Source organism: Corvus hawaiiensis, chromosome 1 (assembly GCF_020740725.1).
Source record: "Corvus hawaiiensis isolate bCorHaw1 chromosome 1, bCorHaw1.pri.cur, whole genome shotgun sequence".
In the NCBI taxonomy this organism is placed as follows: domain Eukaryota; kingdom Metazoa; phylum Chordata; class Aves; order Passeriformes; family Corvidae; genus Corvus; species Corvus hawaiiensis.
This window is the reverse complement of record NC_063213.1, coordinates 61976658-61999475: the sequence shown is the minus strand read 5'-3', so window position 1 is coordinate 61999475 and position 22818 is coordinate 61976658. Positions and strand designations below refer to the sequence as shown.

Below are 22818 nucleotides of genomic sequence, written 5' to 3'. Positions count from 1 at the left end.
CCCTTCTTTTGTGAATATAGGTCACAACCATAGACTATTTTACAGTGCTTTTAATCATGAAAAATTCATGACAAACCTTGAGAAGACTGTCTCCCTGTATAAGTAAGTGCTACTGGTAATAAGTAAAAAAAGATACTTCAATGCCTTTTGTCCCTTTATGTTGAGGGGGGGAATAGAACATCAGATGGATTTTATAAGATCTTTATTGTGTCTGATGTCTGTAAATCTATGATGCTGGTTGGCTGGAGTGCAAGTCAGTCCATTAAAGAAATGTCAAGTGTAATTTTGGAAGAGATATGTTTTAAGACAATACATGCATAAAAAATAGCATAAGGAATTTGCCTCTGGGTTGCTGTGAGGGTGACACATTAATTGTCACAGATGAAGAGGTAGACCTCCCTTGGAGCTCGTGATTTTGCTGTTCATGATTTATGAGTCTTGCCACTCATTAGAGGGGGACACATGTGCTATTCTCATAGCATTCAAAAGATGGTCTTTCTTACCTTAATCTGTTAGCAACGAAATTGTAAATTTCTAAGATCTATCAGTGCCTTAATATTACTTCTTCCAGCTGTGCTTTCATTTGGTTTTTAATTGAGAAGCAAGTGCAGCTGGGTTTTTAGTTCTCTCTTTTTTTTTTTCCTTGTAAGAACCGTTGCTTTTAAAAATAAATATTGATTTCCACCCCCCCCCCCTTTCTGTCAGGATGTACTGAAATGCAGACAGTTAAACCAGTGGTTCTTGTATAGTACATAATAAATCATACCTTGTCTATTTTTTTTCCTTTATACTTCCTGTTCAGTTTGTTCAATTCAGCTGGGTGGTGAGATCAGCTAGATGATGCTGTTGTAGCAGAAGCAAGACAGTGATGCTGTGGCAAGTACTCCCCCTCCCCCACAAGCGTTTATTGCAGCTCAGGTCATTTCTCTGCCAGTACTCGTCTTGGTCTGCGCTCTTTTTTTTTTGTTGTTATTATTTCTTTTTTTTTTTTCCCATGCACAAGCATGCTTTGCTTATTAGGTGAGAAATGCTGCTCTTGTCCTGAAAGTGATGGTGGCCCTCACCTGTGAGTTTAACTACAGGAAGAACAAGAGATGTTGTACAAGGAAAAGAAATGAAAGTCTTTCACATGGCCCTTCTCTCTTAAGCTTCGACAAAGACTGCCTGGAGATGTTTCCCCGCCTCCTGTAGGCATTTCTGTTCAAATTTTACCATTATGGTAGAATGCATTGATTTTAGATCTGTAGGGGCATGAAGATAAAAAACATAAGCATGAGAACACAGTGCCCAGGCATGTCTTTGTTTATTGTGCCGCCTCCAAAATAAAACTTGAAGCTTTTCTTGTTGCTGTAAGATGTTCTTGTTTAGTAATGTGCTGAATAGGATCTCATATGGTTTTTCACTCATAAGGTCGGCTGTGATTGAAATGCTTTTATTGATTCTTTACACAAATTTTTTTCCCTACATAAAAAGACTAGGAGTCAAGTAAGATTGTGATAGTTTTTCAGAAATTACCAATCACTAAAAGACATGTCATATTAACTTTGTTCCTTCTGAAGGCACTGAAGTGCATTTGAAATATCCTTCTGTATCATATGTTGATTTTTGTATACTGAAAGACAATCGAAGTCATCTGCTTCAGGAATAGAGTCTACATGGTAAGATCTTTATTCCAAAAATAATCCCATGGATTCTAGGTACCGTCACGTGGTTTTTATGGTGGTCTCATGTCACTACCAAAGTGAGAGCATCTCTGTGCTTGTATGGCTGTGCACTTGGGAATTACCTCATGAATGTTATGTCCAGTTGAATTGCCCCCTGGAAGGGAGTGGGTAAGGTGCCACAGGCTGCATATTCATCTTGGGGCTCAAACTTGCCCCAGAAAAGTCTGCCTTTTGCCTGTTTGTTAGTGATTTATTCCGTCTCTTCAGTAGCCTTAATGTTGCTTGAGTGTTTGTAGGAGTTTGTGTATATTTATTTAATGTCTTACTTGTGTTAGCTTCTCACGTCTTTGCCAGAGTCAAAAAAGGAGTGGTGCAACTTTTCATCAGTAATGCCTTCAAATAGTCAATATAAAAGCCACCAGACTACAAGAATATTTCATGGTTTTGAGACAGTACTTGGGATTCAAACTTGCATCGTCTGTGTGTTATTTCCAGGAGAGATTTATTTTTAATTTACATGTCAGTCTTCTGAAACAGAACACCCATAACAGTGTTTTTGTGCCTGTATGTGTGGAGAGGAGCAAAAGTTGTAATTGTGCATTTTCCTGATGCTGCAGGTTCCTGAAAAGGTGCTGAGTCCAACATGGGCAAATTGCTTGTGACTGACTGATTAGTGATCTATTTTAGCCCTTCATTAATTTTCAAGGATTTTAAAGAATGAGTTTGGGTTGCATTTTTTTTTTCTTCCAGTTTATGATGGTAATTCATATCACGTTATTTCAGTCCTAACAGTCCTATCTTACTATTTTACTGTAGTGTATTTCTAGAAATTCTGATGTTCTTCTGTTTTTTCAGATACATAAACTTAGCTTTATTTACCCCAAGTCTGTAATGTGTTTCTGCTTTATTTCTGCTTTTGTATTACTTCTTTTTTTTTTTTTAATCAGATGAAAGAGAAACCTATTTGGTTTATAAAACTAGATTTTTGAAATGCTGGTATATTCCAAGAGCTTTCAACACATGCTGTAAGGTGATACTACTACTCTGCATTTCTAAAGCTGAAACTTCTTCCTTTTTTCAGTCACTGGAGTGACTGGTGGACTTGATGGCATGTGTCTTGCTATTTGGACTGTAGTTTTCCCTTCTGTTTTCCAATGATTTTTTACATTTTTCTTTTTAGAATACTTTGAACATTGTTATTTTATTTCTTGCTGTAAATTAATCAGAAATGATTCAGTGTCACAATCACTGTCATGGCATAAAAATACAAAAATAACTCTAGACAACAACAAAACCCACTTTAAACACCGTGAATGTGACTGATCAGCATTTACTTAATGGCTATAAAAGAACTTTTTTTCTCTAAAACTCTTGTAAAATTCACACTAATAATCTGTTGTCACGTTTTTAGGAATGGTATTCCCCAATTTAATGCTCCCACTAAAACCATGCACTGCTTGCTACTCCCTCCCCTTCCCCCATCCTCTGCGGCAGTTGGAGAGGATAACTTGGAGGCACAAAAGGTAAAGATCACAGGCTGAGGTAACAACAATTTAGTGCAAACAGCAATGAGATGAGACAAGGAACAGTAACACCAACAATATTAACAGAAGTGTACGAAAGAGGGAGAGTGATTCACAGGCAAGATGCTCCCCAAGCCAGACCTGACCCGACAGCAGCCACGCCATCCTGACCACTCCCTCTGGCTCAGAATCAGGGCCATCCCACCACTCCTTCTGCCAAGGTTACTCGAGCAGAAGGAGTCCCTCGTTGCTGGAAGAGACTCCCTCCCTCCCACCCCCAGTGGTACAGAATAACCTCCAGGTCCTAGCCATGTTCCCTCCTGACTACTGCAGACATTAACCTTGTTCTGGCTGGATCCAGGGCATGTGTTAAACCAGACTGAATCATGTGGACAATTTTGAGAAGACTTTTTCGTTGGCTCTCTCAACAAAAGCAGAAATACATTTAAGATTATGAAGAAGGTACCCTCAGTGTACAGAAAATTGAGATGTGCTTGCCAAATAACTTAAAAACGTGAAACTGAATAAAAACATGAAATAAAATCTAGGCAACTGCAGATAAAGATTTAATGGCCAGAAAAGCCAAGCTGTTTTCAGAAGTGTATGAAATACAACAGGTGACTTACTCTGCATCCAGCTAATGCTCTTATCACAATTGCATATCAGGATGATACTAATCAGTTCAGTTTCCCTTGATTTCTAATACGACATCACAAAATACAGCATTTCATGATATGTAAGTGCTTACATTGTTAATTATGTTGTCCATTACCAGTTAAATTGACTAAAACTGATTTTCTGTCACGAAGCATTTTCCAGTCTAAATAAAACTCTTTAGGTGATGTCACATTTAGCATAAGCTGTTTCCTAAGTTTTTAAAACACGTCTAAAGTACTTATTTGTATATGGAGAATATGTGTAGAGAAGATGTGTTAATAGTATCGTGCCCTCCTTTTGACCTTGGTGTAATCACAAGGTAGAGTTTCCAGTACAAGTGAAACTATAATTTTCGCTCTTAAGTGGCAAGAGGTGGTGATCCACAGCAGTGCAAGAGACTGACATGAGTTCCACGTTTGTTTCTGTGTTTTATGCTACCTTAAGGCTGTGATAACTGAACTGTTCTGGCCGAAATGAGTAGGGCCGTGATCTTCATTTATATGCTTAATTTCAGCACTGCACGTATTTGGATTTACTTTTATGGGAATACTCTGTTTGTCAACTTACATTTTTAAAATTGGTACGCCAAAACTTTTTGTGATCTTTTGTGTTGTTATTTATAGGCATTGGGAGTCTTTGTCAAGGGCAGAGATGCAGTTTTGCTAGAAATTTGCAAACTTAAGGGTAACTCTTGCCCCACAGATTTTACAGTGTAAATGTTGTTGCTGCATTTTAAATTGCTTTGGAGCTTGCCAGAAAGGGGCTATTTTGTGTTTGTGCAGAGGGGCTTCTTGCAGAGTCCAGTATCTTGCAAATGCCACACTCCACTCACAAACACTTCTGTGTAAGACAAGGATTCTGTCCCACCCCCTCCCCCAAAACCAACCAGTGCAAAAAAGCACACAGTGAATAAAGCAAAAACCTAATAAAAATTAGCACTTGTTTTAACTTTCTGCTATGTATTTTTTTGCTTGTTTCTGTCTCTTCTGTTTGTTACAAAGCCCAAGAAATAACTTGTCGTGAAGCAGTGCACTCAAAAATCTGTAGCCAAGCATAAAGCTTTGCCACTTCCTAAGCTGCGGGTGCCACAGTTTCCCAATTCCCAGGGTGGCTGTGCTGCCAAGCCAGCTGTACCTGCAGTGCGTCTTGGGATGGACTGGGAAGACTTATTTCTTAACCATTCACTTTCTCTGACTTGGAGCAGCCATGGGATTTGCAATCCCTCATCCTTTTGAGTTGTCAGTGCTGCGCTCTTTTCTGCAGGTTCAGGAGGAGCGTGTCTCAGTTTCAGAATCAGGGAGAGCTGGCAGAAGTTTGCAGGGTAGCAGCAGCACAGGTTTTATGTCTTACACGGTTGCTGCTGTGAGGCACGTGTGATGGATATTTATGACACTGTTATACTTCTGTTTTAAGCAAGAAACAGAGACCAAAATAACTAGTTTTCTGTCTAGAAGACATATCTGTTCTGTGCTTGGTCATCTGAACCGATGAAATACAGTTACAAAACTTTCATTTGAAAATACCATCAGATGATATTTATATTACTGATGGTGATATTTATATGCTATATCCCTTCAAAGGGATTTGTGAACTATGTTCTTAAGAGGGTGGGAGAAGTCTTTGTGTCACAGGAACTCAACAATTGTTCCAGTTCATCACCAGCAGCAGTTCTCCTTGTAGTGTTAGGGGGTAACAGATAGTGTTCTGTGGAACAATGCCTTTTTGATTTTATCTTTAAAAATAGAGTAAGAGAATTTAGGGGATGGTGGTGGGGAAACAGAGCCCTATGTAAACACCATATAAAAAAGACATTAAGATTGTACAGAGTGTCCAAAGGAGTGCCTCAAGGATGGTGGAAGGGCCCTGAGGGGAAGCTGTGTGAGGGGTGGCTGAGGTCACTTGGTTCAGCCTGGAGAGGAGGAGACTGAGGGGAGACCTCGTCACAGTCTACAGCTTCCTTGTGAGGGGAAGAGGAGTGGCAGGCACTGAGCTCTTCACTCTGATGAGCAGAGATAGGACTTGAGGATCAACAGCATGAAGCTGAGTCAGGGTAGGTTTAGGATGAGTATTAGGAAAAGGTTTTTCACCCAGAGTGTGGCTGGGCACTGGATCAGGCTCCCCAGGGCAGTATTCAGACCACCAAGCGTGACAGAGTTGAAGAAGTTTTTGGACAAGGCACTCAGGCACATGGTGTGATTGTTGGAGTGTCCTGTGCAGGGCCAGGAGTTGGACTTGATGATCCTGATGAGTCTCTTCCAACTCAGGTTATTCTATGATTCTATAAGGTGAAGTAAACTGTGTTATCCCAAGAATTAGTATTGCTTCAGGGCACTTGTTACCCATTGTGTATTCTAATTACATGTTGAGAAAGGCCTGCAGAATAAGGAACTGCACAATGGAGATGTTTTAAGCCATGGCTATTTGTTCAACTGAAAATACCCTTTCACAAATGTGGGGGAATGTATTTCTTTTCATGTGGTACAACTGCATCTTTAAACTGATCATCAGCGTTAGTTGGTAGATAAAGCTGTGTATGTATGTAGCACATGGAGAGAACAAATAGCATACAGGATAATGTTAGTTTGATTATGCCATTAGTTTGCTTGCTGCTACCCAGCTTGTTTCTTGACCCATTTTTAAAAGACTTAGCTGCTCAAACAGTTGCTATAAAATGAGAACTTCATCTTTTTCTTCCAGAAGTACGATAACAAAATTTTCATGTGGCATAAATTTTTACCTTCTGCATATTTATTAGAGACCATGCTCTAAAATGTCAAGGTAATGGGGCAGGAGGAGAGGCTGTGTGAGCAAGGAGGTGGTAATATGAGTTGTGAACGTGAGGTGCTAAGTTTCTGAAGTAAGAAACCCTTCAGCCTTCTGTGAGGGTGTGGGTGGGCCCATACCTTTGTAAAATATAGGTCATAAGTGGGAGCACTAAGTCTTCAGTTCTATTTCATTTCTTTTTTTTCCTGAGGATGTCTTCACTTGTGCTATCATTTTGGATCATAGATTTTTTTAATGTACACTAGGCACATCTTGAAAGGGTTCTCGTGCATATGCGAAGGTTAGAGCTGAGTAATCAGCAGAGCTGAGTCTGCCTGAGCATGTTGTATTCCCACAGAGGTTTTGTATTCCTTGCTGCGGATTTGGATCTGAACTTTACACTTGGTGGGCAGAAATTGTATGGGTGGCATTTGTTTTTCTTCTTTGAGACTTGGCTGTGCTATATTTAGCTTATTTCCTACCTCTTTTGATTTCTGGACCAAGCACATCACCAGTGTTAATGAGTCTGAATTCTTACATATTCCATTTCTTGTTATAATTTCTACCTTTAAAATCCCTTTGCTACCCTCTCAAATTCAATCAGTGGGAAACTATATTTATTGAAAAATAATAGTTATGCTCGACAGATAATACAGTCTCTCACTCCTGTGGTAGGCTGGACCTGTGGTACAAAGGCCTCCACACATGGCATTTTTTTCTTTTTTCCCAAACATGCTTTTGGTTTTCTATTCTCTTTGCCAAACTGTTGGTACTCTAGTTTCAATGTAGGGTAAGATACATCTTTAATTTCCAAATATTTGATGGTGTTTCCATATCTTAACTGTGGTGTTTTGCAGCCTATCATATTGACAGCTCACTGTTTTGTATAAATTAGCAGGGGAAACCTACATACTTTGGCAAGTCAGAGAAAGGTAAATTGTGTTTTGACAGTTGTACAGACTTTGAAAGATGCTTTGGAACATGGTGAATTTTAATGACTGAGATGGTTAAGGCAGCTCGTAGCTCAGCTGATGGCTTCAGACTCCATACCTACAGCCCCGCAAGTGCAACTGTATTAGTTTGCAGTTATCTGTTGTTACAAAGTTACCTCTACAACTCTGAGTGCAGTGTGCAAACTGAGATTTTTTTTTCTACCTTGGGAAGCAGAAGTAGGGGGTTTCCAAATTTGCATATGTCACCCTGAAGTTGAATAAGTAACTTTGACTTTTTGTTTGATGTTGTGGTCTTTCTTGATTGTAAGTCTGAATGCATATTGTGTGTCTGTGCATATTGAGTCCGAATGCAGGCACCAGAGTTAGACTCTTATTTCTCTTCAGGTACACTATTTCTGTGACAATTTTTGTGTTATTGATTTTAAAATAAGTTGCATTCAGGGAAAAGTAGTTGACTCATGGGTGTGATACATCTTGTGAGAACTGAGTGTATGGCCATCCTACTACTAACACAGTCCGCCAGTTCTGTATTTTCCATATCTTACTGCTTGAAAAAGACACAAATTTATTACCATTTTTTTCCCCCTCACTTCCATAAAGAAACATTTCCATTTTTTGTCTAGTTAATGAAGGAAACACATTCTTTCCCACTAAAATAACTGCTAAATACCTCTGATATCCTGGTATCAGGTCAGTATGCTTAGTTGATTGTGATAATAGGGGACAGCTTGTCAATCCTGTTTGAAAATTTGAGTTTGAGCATTGGCAGTCGTCTTTGTGGAGGTCCCAAAAGAAGCTGCTCAACTTTTTGTTTGCTAAATTTTCCTGTGTTGCACAGTGAGAGGTACTTATGATTTCATAAAAATGAATATGTAAGCCCATAATATGTGATTTGTAGTTAAAAAAGAAAAAATAGTCATATATTCTTCTCAGCCCCAAAGCAGAAAGTACTGCGTAGGCTGATGCTCCTAAATGAGGAAAATGAAGGCAGAGTGAAAATTAGACCAGCTCCCAATAGTTTGCTCATGCTTTTACCAACTTTTTTTTAGCATCTTTAAATTCTAAGTGTGAACATACTTTATTTAAGAATGTGTGACAGAAGGCATAGGCTTTTCTTTCCGTTTTCTAGCAACCCACACTTTTCATATGCTTGTGGATATTAGTATGAAGTGTAGTTTCCATAGTAGGAAAGTAATTCCCAGGAGTGTTTGCGGGAAGGAGTGGAGAAAGGATCTGGATTTATGTATTCCATGTTAATTGAGTTACTGAGTTTTCCTTCTTGTTTGGCTAAAATAGGTGTCATTTTTTCAGTTCATCGAAGTATCTTTCATTCATCCCATAATGATCCAAAGGGTGTAATGCTTTGCAGTCAAAGTTACACATTACAGCCATTCATTGCCATGTTAATGTTTTGGTTTGGTTCAGGAGCTCAGTTTTGGAGTGGAGTCAGGGCACTGAGAGTTGGTCTGTGTTGTGGGGAAAGCCTGAGAGCCCAATTTGAACTCATTTCAGATAATACCAAGACAAAAGACTTGCATCCAGAGCACTCTCAGCACTTCACCTCCCAGTCCCTGCTCCATCAAGGGCGAATAGTGGAGCTGATCTGAAATAAAGCTCCTGAAACATGCTGTGTGCCAAATGCTGAGCCCTGAATATCAACCATGTTGCTCTACTCATCCCCTTCCAGTGGGCAGCCTGATGAGACAATGTAGGAGTAGCCAGGAGGCTGCCTAAATGGCAATGAAATGAATAAGAGGAGCAGTGTAGGTTGAAATTTCTCCTCTAGCTTGGATGAACTCTCTGGAAAAGTTTGTTTTTTCTGGACTTGATGGAGATTTTTGTCAAGTTGTAAAAGTGCCTCACTTGGAATACATCTTTGGCTTTGAGTAACAATATTTAAATTATACAAGACTTCTTTTTATTTGAAATTACTAGATTGTGAGGTTTCTGGAGCTCCTCTCAGTGAATTTTGGCAGTTGCCAGCTGGCTTCTCTTCTGTGATTGTGGATATAATGTGTTTTACTTCTGGCTTTTTAAAGTTCATTACTGAATTGAGTAGTTTAAAATTTAACACCATCACTGCTACAGTAATGCAGATAAAACACCAAATATTCATTATTAATAACCACTTAAGCACAGTTAGCATTTCTCTTGCTTTGATATCAGGTAAGACTGTCACGCAAAGCCTGCCTTCAATGCATTCTTACATCAGCTGCTTCAAAGCCTTCCAGTTATGAGCTTTGCTTTTTGTTGGTTTTGTGATCCAGATATCCTTACAAACAAGTGTACTTCTGTTGGGCTCATGACCCCAGTCATAACTGCTGTGACCCTGCATGGGGGTCATGACCCCTTGTTTGGGATTAGCTGCGTTAGAACAATCTCAAGGAGTTGTCCTGTGCTGATGCATCGGGGGCAAATGCAAGTAACTGTCAAGAAAGCGGTGAAACAGATTCATCATGCAGAGGGCTGAAAAAATAGCAGTAGCTTCTGCAGGTTCAGTGTCTTAGACATAAATTCTGTCCCACTCCCCATGGATTGTATACCTTTTGTTTAAGGATAAAATACAAAGAACCCACATGCCGTAAACACATTTATGAAAGTACATAAAGATTGACCAGCTCTAATTTCATGCAAATGCTTATATTTTCTTTGGAAAGTAAAATAAAGTTTTTCAAGTGAACATCATGTACACAAGCCATTTCCCCTCACTTTTGGCCAAATTCACTAACCTTTCAAAGATAGGGATGCTGTCTCATGTTGAGAACTTGTGTCAAAGTTCAGCCTGAAAAGACTTCTTTTATAATCCTTAGACTAGTGATTTGGAATGAAGATAGTGATGGCACTGCCTTTTTAGTGTCATGTGTGTAATTTTTCTCTTTTTGAAGGAATAAATGTGAGTATATTTTTCCAAAATCTAATTGCCACCACCATTTTTGTACTGCAGTAAAGATTCAGTAAGTACAGCTTTCTTGGTCTGTGGGTGTAGTTTAGCCCTGTTCTGGATTAATTTATGCCATATGTGCTCAGCCATTTTTAAGTTAATGAAGTTTTGTTACTTGAGAGAGGTGACTGTTTCAGTGTCTAGGGAAAAACTGTTCTTCTGAAACAGAAGAATTAACACTTATCCAGGTTGGTGATGCTGCTTGAATTATTTCATATGCCTGTCTGTGTTAGTGCCACTCCCAGGCAGGCTTTGCCTTGGCTCTTACAGATGTGGATGGAGGCCTGTGCTTCCTTTTCCAGGGGTGCAGGCGACTCTGTTCAGTCACCCTGCTTTCCCACTGTACCCTGGCACTGACAAAGTGTCTTGGAGCTCAAGGGCAAGGAGTGCACCTCCATCCTTTGTCATTACATCCAGCCTTGGGTACAGGTGGGTTGACTGCCATCAGTGGTGCTGCTCAACACCGTTGCGTGAAGCAAAGTAACCTGTGAAACCCATCCCATGAAAGCTGGAGTAGCTTTGTAAGAGGCAGTTCAGGACTGTGCTGGGAGATTCGGTTTCCAAAGAGCTTTGGGGCTACTGGTGGATGAGAGACTGGACATGACCTGGTGATGTGCACTTGCAGCCCAGACAGTCAGTCATGTCCTGGGCTGCATCAAAATGTGACCAGCAGGGTGAAGGAGGTAATTCTGCCCCTCTGCCCTGGTGCCTCTCTGCTTCCACCTGCAGTGCTGCATCCAGCTCTGTGCTGCCAAGCACAGGGAGGACATGGGCCTGTTGGAGTGAGTCCAGAGAAGGCTGCCAAGATGATCAGAGGGATAGAACATTTCTCATACAAGGAAAGGCTGAGAGGATTGCGATTTTTCAGCCTGGAAAAGAGAACTTATTGTAGCTTTCCAGTACCTGAAGAGAGACTACAAAAAAGATGAAAAGGGACTTTTAGAAGAGTAGGTAGCAACAGGACAAAGAGGAATGGATTCAAACTGTAAGAGAGTAGGTTTAGATTAGATATTAGGAAAAAATTCTTTACTGTGAAGGTGGTGAGACACTGAAATAGGTTGCCCAGAGAAGCTGTGGATACTCCATCTCTGTAAGTGTTTGAGGCCAGGTTGGATGAGACTGAGCAACCTGGTCTAGTGAAAGGTGTCCCTGCCCATAGTAGTGGTGTTGGAATCAGATGATCTTTATGATCCCTTCCAACCCAAACCATTTTATGATTCTATGATCTCTGACTGTATGCAGGGATAGGATGAATGCAGGGCTAGTATCTTTTAACTCTTTTGAGGATCACCCCTGTCAGTAGTGTGTTGCATTGCTGTAGTTTCTCTTTGGCTTCTCAAAATAATCTGATACTGGCATTCATCACGGGTTTCCTTTGTGCTTGTTACTCCATTGAAGACACCAATCTGAGATGAGACCTCTCGTTCATGCTTTTATAACTTGTTAGTCCTTTCCAAGCCAGCTGCTGTAGTGTGCATGCCCTTTTGTGTCTGTAGTCTCACCACAGAGATCCACTGACTGGCACTTGAGTTGAGAATTGAGAGATTTTAACAGGTCCAAAACCATCAGGTTTATAGGACTCCAGAGTAGTTAAAATGTCTCCTAGGAAAAATATTAGCACTGTAGGGCTTTCAGGCTTGATCATTACTAAGTGTCTGCTGTGCAGGGGATGGGGCTCAGGGTGCTATTTACTGAATGTCTTCCTGGGTATTGAATGCTTTGTCTTGGTGCTTGCTTATTCCATAACTGTCTGATTTCTTAACATGTTCTAATTTAAATTTGAATTTGTTTGCTAGACTGCCTTTGCAAACCTCTGATCATTTTCAGTGTTACCTGTTAAAATTAGAGGACAGTTATAGCTGTGGGGGGAAAGAAAATAGCCTGCATTATTATGATGCCCAGCTCATGATGTAATCCTGCTAATATAATTACTCTAGTGATACTGAAGTAAATACTTTGGCTGTCAGATGCAGCTGGTCATGGTTAGAGGAGAGGGAAAAGGCCTGCTGAGATGCTGCACTGGCCTTGCTGGCTTTGCCCTGGCTTTATGAGGAAATGTTGTCCTTGGAAGCGTAATTCTTATTTCTCTTCTTTCATCAAGCAGAAAATATTTAGTCACATATTCTTTTATGCCTTGGCAAGCATTTTACTCACATTTCTGTGCTTAGAGTAAAATAGTTGTTTGTACCCAAAGCCTCCCTTCTGAGAGAGACCTGCTGAAGGGGCAGAAAGCTTCCTCATGTAAATCTCGTAGGTACTTTAATACATAACTGCCCTGGCTTGTAAGGGTAGGTGTCTTTGGTAGAAGCAAAACAGGAACTGTAGTAAATCAGTACATTGCACTATTAAGAAGTTAATGGCATTGGCTTCTTCCAGTTCTGGAAGACTGCAGACATTGCATCTTGGCACACTGAAATGCAATGTCTGTGTGTTGACAGGAGACCTCAGCATTCTCATTTTGGGAAGAAACTACATTATTTATTTATTTAATATTATCTACATGATTTGTAGGCAGTTGTTTTCATTGTGCACTAAACTTCTGAGTAGACTTTTGGGAATTTAAACGTTGCAGCATTCTTGAAGATATTTAAGAAACACTTTGCTTAGCCCAAGTTACTTTGGTCTTCTGATAGATGCTCGCGGTTGTTAGGTCTGCAAAGCAATTTAAATAGGTAGCCCTCGTCCTAAAAATTTTAAGACTTCTAACGTTCCTCCGGCATTTATATAGGCCTTCTGGAAATATGCAGTTTAATAAAAATATGCAGTTTAATTTTTTTCAGTTTCTGGCAAATGATCTGCATACATGGTTATTCAAAGAGGTGCTGCTATCAGCCTAATGAAATACTGGGTAACATTTACTCTCATTCACAAGGCGAGTCAGAGTGTCTATCAAAACGAATTTTATCAGAGGTTGTAATGACAACTTAGACAGTTTCAGTTAATGGGACAAGGTGATAGTGTGTGTTGATTACACTTCCTGCATGTGAATAGGTGGTTATTTATTTTTCTAAAGTAACAGCAGTTGAAAAAAAATAATAGTGTGTGTGGTTTTAAATATGACAGTTAAATGTAAAATTGCCTGTAGAATCTGTTGATGTTTCCTCTGTTGGCCTCTGTAAGTCTCTCCTGGCAGAGTTTTAAGAGGATGAAAAAATTACTTTATGGACCTAAAGTCCATATTCTGTCTTCTGAGAGCAATTAATGTCTGGACAGTGAGAAAGGAAGCACATGGCCTTTAATTTTGAAAAAAACTTATCCTTGTTTTAAGTAATTCTATTAGTGGAATTTTAGAGATTTGATGTAACTTGAGACAGAGATAGGCATAAAACTTCTTCCTTCCTACCATCAGTTGTCTTGACAAAATAAAATCCTGTAATGATAATGTAATTAAAAATGGAGGTAGATATTTTTCTCGTATTTCCAAAAAAGCTAGAGATTCAACGTATAAATGTCTTTGAGCACTTTTTCTCCTCACTTTGAAAATATTTTAGGTTGTAAGACAAGGTCTAGTCTATGCCCAGTCACGGGAATTGCATTTGTGTGGTTTTATGGGAAAAGGTATAGCCTTCCCAGAGTCTTAAAATTAAATATCACAGATAAGAGGCTCTGAGGACAGTCCATTGTGAAGCTTTTGTTTTTCAGTCCCAGTTTTGTTTCTCATTTGCTATGTTGCTGTGGGGAGTATGAACTATTTGTTCGTTGACTCTTGTTGCCTTCAGTGGTGACAGCTGCATTTTCCCAGGAGTATCTGTGTGGCCCGTGAAGGTATTTAGAGCCAAACCTCTGGAAATCCCTGAAGTCTATGACTGGGATTCCTGAGCTAGTCTGGCAGAAAGTGGAGTATATGCTGCACCTACTGACATGCTCTTTGTGGGGCTTCCTACTCTGTCAGTATTCACACGTACGCTGGAACTTCTGCTGCCCTCACTCTGTCCCACACAATAGCAACCCCAGTGGCACCTCATTTCCTGGTGAGCTGGAGACAGGAGACACTTATAATAGTTGCCAGGACATCGTTAGCGTTGCCAGGAACTGTAATCAAATAAGGTTCAAGGTTTCATACTGATGTGATGGATGCAGTACATGTGGATTAGATTGCGGGGGAAGGTTGATTTTTGGGCTTGGTTTTCCAAATGTTTCCTCTGTTCTTATCAGTGTGGCTTCTCTTGTGCCAGTTCCTTTCCACGTGGACACAGATCTCTTGCTGTTCTGTTGACATTTTCATGATGGGGTGGGTGTGCTCGCTAACAAGGAGAGATAAAGCTGGGTGGTGTGTGTTAGTATATTGCTACCAGATGTGACATCCAGCAGCTGCACAATAGCATCCAGAAATCTGAGGGTGGAGTAGAGTATCAAAGGCTCCTCCTTCCCTCTGCCCTTCCTCTGCAAAGCAGCAGCTGGCAATGTTTGGTGGGTTGTGTGCGTATGTGTTTTTCTTTTGTTTTGTTTTTTTGATTGGTTATTGCGTTCTTTTTTTGTTTTTGTTTTGTTTGTGCAGTTTTTTTTACATTGCTTCCCCATCTCCTTCACCCTCCCATACATTAATTTTGGAATATAGGATGGTTGACAGCTCTCCTCTGGTTTTATTCTTTCTCCAAATATCTTGTTAGATGCTGTGTGTAGGTAGGGTTGTTTTTTTGTCTCCATTGGAGGTAAATAAGGTGTTGGGGTGGAAATAGGTGAGTGCTCAGGGTCACAGGAGTGAAAAATTACTGGAACAAAAAGCAAAAGGTTGATGTACCTGCAGCTCCAAGCTGTCATGTAAGTTAAAGCACCAGAGGCTCTTACTTCTTAACTGAACAAGATTTGGAAGTGTCACCCACAGAGATCTGGGGAAATGACACTTTCTCAGGAACTCTTAAGACTTGATAAAAGATTTGTCATCCTTATAGTAGCAGAGATCCTGAGCTTCTTTCCTTACACTAGAAGAGGATGAATATGACCTTGCTGGTCAAATTTAATCACAGTCCTGGAATCAGCTTATGTGTGTTTATGTTGTTTATGATGTAAATATGGAACAGATAAGTAAGACACTGGGGATTTTTTTTTTTTTTTTGTTTGAGGCTTTTAGCTTGCAAAAGTTAGTAGTCTGTCCATTTCCTTCAATAACAAATCAATTTTCTGTTGATGATCTTGGTTTAGATAAAAATACTGCAGCATTAGCAAAGGAATAGCCGAGCTTTTACTATAAAACTATGTGATTAGGTAAAGGAAAAAAATTTACTTTTCTGTTACAGCTGATTTGAATACTGTTGAACAATTACTGTGATTTGTAGAGGGGCACAGTGTACCTTCTATAATAAGAAAAAATAATGCGAAGTTGGAATGTCCTTATTGCACAACTTGTGTAATGTGCAGTGTGGTATGAAAGCAAGAATCTTAGCTGTAAGAGTTCATTCCACTGCAATGACAAAAGAAGTGATAGTCACAGTTCTTCAGTTAGCTGTAGGGTTGTCAGTCTGTGTTCCGTGATATGTATTCAGAACTGGTTTCTCCACTTGGGTTTCTGTGTATTAGCTCAAATGTAGTGTTTTGGTTTGGATTTTATACCTAGGATTGTTTTAAGGTAAATGCTAATTGCTAAAAATAACCATGCCACTATTGCCTCTTCACTTTACTATTTGTCCCCACATTAAGTAGTACCAACTCAGAAAATTGGTTAGCAAGTCTGTTCTTCTAAGGTAATGTAGACAAGTTTGGGTTCAAAAAAACCCTCACAACACCCCAGAAATCAAAAGTGTCTGAACAAGAACTTTAGTCAGCAGTGACATCAGTGCCCTGTGTGCGAAGAGTGCATTTCAGTATTTGTGCTACTCAGCTAAGCATTTTTTCCTAACAAGTAATTACGTGTATTTAGTTATTGTAGCAGAGTGAATGTTGGTTTGGTGCATTCCTGTGTTACATTAAAATAGTAACAAGTGATTTTTTTTGTATACTCTAGGCTTTGGGAGCTGCTGAAAGAACATTTTTCAGATGTGCTTAACAAGGTAGCAATGTCAACACGCGCTCTAAAAATGGGAAATGTACTACAGAATTGAATGGTAGTGGTTTTTTTTTTTATGTACTAGTGGAAGTGACTTCCTAAATGGTTGTTCATTGTATACAGTAAGAGCTTTGAAGAGAATCAACAGCTAAGCATAATATTTTTGTGCTTTTCTGTTTAGTGGGCATCCTGCTCCAAACTGACACAAGTGGCTTGACTGGTGGTATCATCCCTGGGAATGCCAACCAACCAATGTTGATTTAGAACCTGCTAGGTACTGCTGGTTGTTATACCCCTCTCCCAGGGTCATTGCAGAGAGACCAGGGCTTGGGAGTGCATCTGAACTGCTTCAGCGTCCAGTGTCTTTAGCTTGAAGAGCAGCTGGTGTTGATGGACACATGCAGCTGCTTCCAGGGCTTGGCTTGCTGGTCTGGCAAGTGGTAACAGGCAAGAAAGGAGGAGGAGGGTGGGAGAGATATTAAAACCTAACCCACAGCAGCTGTTTAGGTGAGTGCATGTCAAAAGCTCTTAGAGTTAAAAACGCAGGCCACTGCAGTGGGTGATGTGCCCCTGGTTTTCTCACATTGAAACACCTCTCACCATACAGTGATCAGTAGGAAAGTCCTCTGTATGGAGTGCTTCCTAGGATCAAAGATGAGGCCTGAAGTATGTGATGTGCAGTGTAGTTGTTCTGTTACTTCCTTGTCACCGAAGACCACAGTCAGACATGGGCTGAATATTAAAGTGGGTAACCAGAGGGAGCTAAAGCAGATAGAGCAAAGCTCATTTAGAAAGTGGGATTATAAATGCTCCTCAGGCAGCTCCTAGATACCTTGTGCAGTCACAGATTGCTAGACAGTTATGCCAGAGGCAGAAAGAACAGTTTTGTGGTTAAGGCACACTGCTATAAACTTCCTGTTTGTCTTGATCTCCCATTCTTCTGTGTCCCCTTATGGTGCAGAGGTGATCATGCCTTTCCCCTTCCTAGCCAGTTTTGCCAGCTCTCTGGGGCAGGGAGTGTTGTTTGCCCTGTCCATAGTACAGCAGGGCTCTTGTGATCACTCGGTGTTGTATTCCCACCTGACAACGTGGAGCAAAATTGTACGGTCCAGCCAGATGGTGAGCCTGGTAAGGAGAGTGTTGGTGTAAGAAAGAGAAGTGTCACCTGCAGAAATACATGCAGCCTGGGAAGCAGCATTGCGTGTGTGGTGACAGCTGTGACACTGCCAGTGCTGGACTGTGGTGCCGTGGAGAACAGATGCAGGTTCTTGAGGACAGAGAGGAAAGGGAGGATTGAGGGAGTTTCACTCCTGCAAGTGAAGGAGCACTTCGAATGTATGGCGCTCTTCTGTGGGACAGATAACAGGCAGGCAGGGAGCTTGTGGGTCATGATCTGGGATAGGTGAGTAAAAAGGACATTGTGTTAGGTGTTTCTAATAGCTCACCTGATAGTAAGGAGGAAACAGACAAAGTCTTTAGAAAATTTGAGGGGGTCTCTGTCTCACAACTTGTGGTTCTTTTGAGTGACTTGAAGGTCTTTGACATCTGCTGGAAGAGTGGTATGGTTGGCTGCAAATTAGCCAGGGCATTTTTTGAGGATATCAGGTTTAACTTCTTGATACAGACCTTGGAAGGGTCAAATGGATGTGACATCTGATTGCATCTGCTATGCACAAAGTTGGCAGATGTGATTGAGAGAGTCATAATGGCAGCCTTGGCTGTAGCCACCATGAAATAGAGGAGTTCAAGGTTGTTAGGGGCATGAGAAGCACAGGGTTTCACAAAGAGTGACAGACTCTGGACTTGAGGAAGGCAGGATTCAGCTTATTCAGGCAACTGGTACCAGGAAACACTGAAGCTCTAAAACACATAGGAGTTCATGAAAGCTCGACAGGTCTTGAAGGACAATCCGTTGGAAGTGCAGGAGCAGTCCTTACTTAGAAAACAAAAGGATGTACTGGTAGATCAGACTGGCTAGGCAGGAAGCACATGATAGAGCACCAGTCCAAAATAGAGGAGGAAGCAGTAAAAGAGGAACTTGGAAACATTGTCCAGGGGCTGGTGTTACAAAAACTCAGCTGGTGTTGGTGGGTACAAGTGAAAAGGGCTGCAGCCCAGTTTCTACCACTTACACTCATAGGAAAAGACTGAATGAGGAAAGTGTGGATCTGCTGCTGAGTGGGACAGGCAGCAGTGGGCACAGGTAAGGTTGAGATACTTGTGCCTTGTGCACTTCCCTTTTCATCAGTGAGATCTCACAAGCTTCTGTACTTGTAGTGAAGGAATTCAGGGAGGGCAAGAAGTCTCTCTTGGGCCACAGAGCGTCATGGATTACTTGAGAGCTCAGCAAGCGCAGGGAGACTGCCATCTGCACCCCTTGAGGTTTTCAAGACCCAGCTGGGTCTTGCCCAGACCTGAGCAAACTGATCCAATGGATGACTTTGCTTTCAGCAGGAGGCTGAAGCTGACCTCTGAAGGTTGCTTCCAGCCTGAACAGGTCTGTGGTCCTGTATAATGTATGCTGGGAGGGTTGTCCTCAACCATTTAGCTCACTTTTTGAATTTTGAAGTGTGTGTTGTAGCTCTGTATGTAGGAGATAAATTGCTTTAGCTCTTTGTGTAGGAGGAGGCTCATTTTATAACGTGTCAGGGTAAGTGTCTGTCCTTCCCTTGCAGAAGCTATGCCATAGGGTGTGAAGTTAAGCATAGCTGTAGTAATCTATCCTTTACAGGAGTGTGTGCCCTGATTTCTCGAGTGGTATGATCAGTTCAGTGGGAGGCTGTTCTATGTAGTAACCTCAGACTCCAAAAGCCAGTAGGGTGCTGAGGATGGCTCCATGTGGAGCCTCTCCCTTTGTGCTTATGACCACTTGTCAATGAAAGATAGCTTGAAGCTGCCAGCAGCAGTTATCCTGTTCAAATCTCATCTGATGGGGCCGGGCCCAGTGTGAGGAGGGGAGTGCTGCTCTCCTGATCTCTCCTTTGAGTCTCACCTCTGTGGTGCTGCAGTCATCTTCCTTCTCCTGAACTTCTGACTTGATGCAAAGAACTGTGTTTCAATGATGAATGGGGTTGGTACTGATAGTTTGCTTGTAAAATGCTCTGGGAGTCTTCACAGTGAGAAGCTCTGTATTGGGAAGTAAGAAACTGAAGTGTGAATCACTGTTGTGCCTTCTCTTGCCAAGCTTCCCAGGCTGAGGCCATGGGGCTTAAATTCCAGGTTGTTCCGGTTTTTCTCAATGGGCTTGTGAAGAACTGATAGTATTTTTTGTGTGAGTAACTATGAAGAAGTTATGCATATCAGGCTAGTTAATGAACTGTCCTGATTTCAAGATAGTTTCTGGAAGCTACATTTAAATTGCAGGACCTTTAAAGACCTTTTGTAGAATTGCGTATTAATGAAGAACTCTCCCACCCACCAAGGGAAGGATGGAAGAGGGAGAATGGGGTCAGGTCTCCTTTGGGACTACAGCATTCTTGCCTTCATGCAGTCTGCAACAAAAAACTCGATTTTGAGTGTATTTTACTTGTGCCAACTTTTCCTTCACACGCTGAATTGTTGACTTTTTTTTTGGAATGTTGTTCAGCTGTCTGTGGTGTTAATTCTATCACTGTTTCCTGATAAATTTGAAAGCATTGTATTTGTTAATATATTTTTAAATGTTCCTTTCCTCATATGTATAATTATAGTCTTGGGAATTTTCTTCCAGCATTCTGCTAATGTCTTTAATATTTGTTTTATTCTTTAAAAATTCATAACGGATGTATTTCCTGGTTTTAAAATCTTTGGTAGGAAGAAAGGAATCACAGTTTTCCCATCTCAGCGATAGCCTGAAGCAGGATGTGTGGTATACAACAGACTTTCACCAGGAGGAGGAAATTAACTGGCTACAAATTAGGGAAAGTTCATGAGAAGTCATTACTCTTCATTTATTTCTAAGCGAAGCTTTGAATCTCTAGGCTAAAGACAAATTATATAGTAAATGGAGTCTCCATGCCTATGAATGTGCAGTGTTTAGATGTCTGTGTTGACTGTGACCGTGGTAAGATTATGCAGCTTCATATATTAACAGTGTTATCATTGAGCACTGTCTCTTCTCCTTCCCTTTTTTTTTAAGGAATGGTGTTTTAATGCTATTAAATGAAGTACTGATGAATGTTTCCATGGCCAGATTCTGCTTGTTTCCAAGTGGTGTGTGGTGGGAGTGTACATAATTTACCCAGATATGTCCTGTCAGCTTTTTTGTCCTTATTCTTTTCAGTGCCTGGAAAAGTGAGATAAAGCAGCTTATCTTCTTTGAGACCTGCGCCGCATTCAAAGCAGCTTCAGAAAAGAAAACGAACCTTCAACAATTTTTCTAAAGTTAATATAGACTAATAACAAGAAAACATGATCAGAAGAGTTACTGTTAATAAGGCTTGAAATTTACTTTTTTTCTGAATAATCTGCAGGACAGTGGAGGGAGAGAAAAGGTGAAACCTCTAGAATGGCCTAGTACTTTGGAAAACAAAAAGCTTTCTTTTTAAATAAACTTTGGTTGCAACACTTATTTTCCGTAGTTTACTGATTCTATGATGCAGAGTGCCTCTAGGCAATGCATTGAAATCTGTATGAATAAAAAAGTCTACTTCAGCTGTTATTTTTCCTCATTGGGGACACCTCCCCTCCCCCTTTGAACCAATTTTGAGTTTAGTACAGCAGTGAATTCAGTGCAGTGTTTCAGCATGGTGATGCTTACCATAACAGTGCTGTTCTTTTTAAATTTATTCTATTTTATAGTCAGTAACGCAGAATTTATCCATGGGATGCTACAGGTAGAGATAACTAGCTTAGCTTGAAGGCATTTAGTCTCTGTTGCACTGCATTTGTTTTGATGGGTGACATATGCAAAAGAGCTCTGCAAATGTAGGAGATTCATATTTTAAAAATTGCTTTTGTCCACTTCCTGGCTGCATGTTTTTTCCTTACCTCTTATTCAAATTCCATTTAGGGTATGTTTCATGATGCCTTCATCCTTTCTTGCAACTTTTTGTGCCTAATTCCTCACTTGTAAAAAAGTACTAATATTTCCTCTTCCTTCCTTTTTATATTTCCTCCTTTTTGCTGTTGCTACCTATTTTTGTATTGGCAATCCGAAGTTGCTCCCCAGATTAGAATTTGTGTTGCTTATTACCTGGGAACAAAGTGGTTGCTGTTCTGATGGGCTCTACTTAAATGATGATTAAATATTAATTCCAGTATTTTTCTAAAAGCAGCAGGATTCCATCAAAGATCCGTGAAGGAGGGGTTTGCAGTGAGAATAGTTTCCTGAACCACTCAACTTTAATTATGGGAAAGTGATGATATGTAAATCTTAATATATATGTGGTTTGCTAAATTTTTATGCTGTTCTGTTTGTAGTAATAGGAAAAAGGCCATATTACTGTAGAAGTGTCTATGTGCAGAGTAGAAGATTCCATGGAGATCTTATTTGAGGTGAGTGAAAGTATTTTTAGCAGTAATACTTCTGTTTGAGGCTCTTGTTTTGTTTGCTCTGTGTTTAGCGTACACAAGTGAGAGGAGGTCAGCTTCTTGAGGTTGTTTTCCTTCATTGCCATGTATCGTCAGGCGTAAACTCCTTACCTCTCCATGGGAAATTCTGGAGAGCAGTTGGGAATGCCCAGAGGAAGGCAGCTGATGCTCCTATTGATTTACTTCCCAGTACCTGGCTCCTTTGAAAGTGAAATATGTCCAATAAACGTGAGAAAGAATTCATTTGTGTAGCCATGTTGTCAGCTGGAAGGAACATTAGAAGAGTAAAATTTCAACAAATCTCTCGCTTGCAGAACTTGGCCTGTCAAAGCTTATAAATGAGATGCACTGGGAAAGCTGTTGCCAAATTCACATCGAATGCTTTCAGTCTGAGGGATTGTAATGTATACAATCATCTCAACTGAAGTTATAGGCTGTTTTGGTCTTGATTTTGTCATTGATTTTTTTTTTTTTAAACTTTTTTTGGGGTGGTGGTAATGTAAATTATTGTAGTAAAATTATGCAGTCAAAATGATTGTGCTCTTACTGCTTGATGAAACAAGACTCGTTAACGAAAAACTTGAACTGTTAAAAGAAGTGTGAGTTTTTATACATACACACACATTTAAAAAGTTTATATATATATATATATTTTTTTTTTAATTAAGAACAGGATGCTTGTGTTCATTGATTTCCAGCCTTTGCTGTCTAATGGGCTACTGGTGGAACAAGTGACACAGTGACTAATATCACACCAATGCATGCATGCCTTAATTTTTAACTCTTTTAACATCCTGCAGCCCAACACAATGTGAGGATCTCA

The 22818-nt window shown here is 40.4% G+C and overlaps 1 protein-coding gene across 7 annotated transcripts in view; it reads left to right on the top strand.

Annotated features, from left to right (window-relative positions):
* The window catches only part of LOC125327872, a 294758-nt gene that overhangs the window by 34302 nt on the left and 237638 nt on the right, over positions 1–22818 (top strand). Inside the window, exon 1 of one of the 7 annotated variants that reach the window (XM_048307886.1) lies at positions 21918–21959. The exons of the other annotated variants lie outside the window; for them this stretch is intronic. Coding sequence (XP_048163843.1) covers positions 21921–21959 — 39 coding nt within the window. The 5' untranslated portion in view covers positions 21918–21920. Of the gene's footprint in view, positions 1–21917; positions 21960–22818 lie in introns of those variants that run through there. 7 annotated transcript variants of the gene reach the window in all.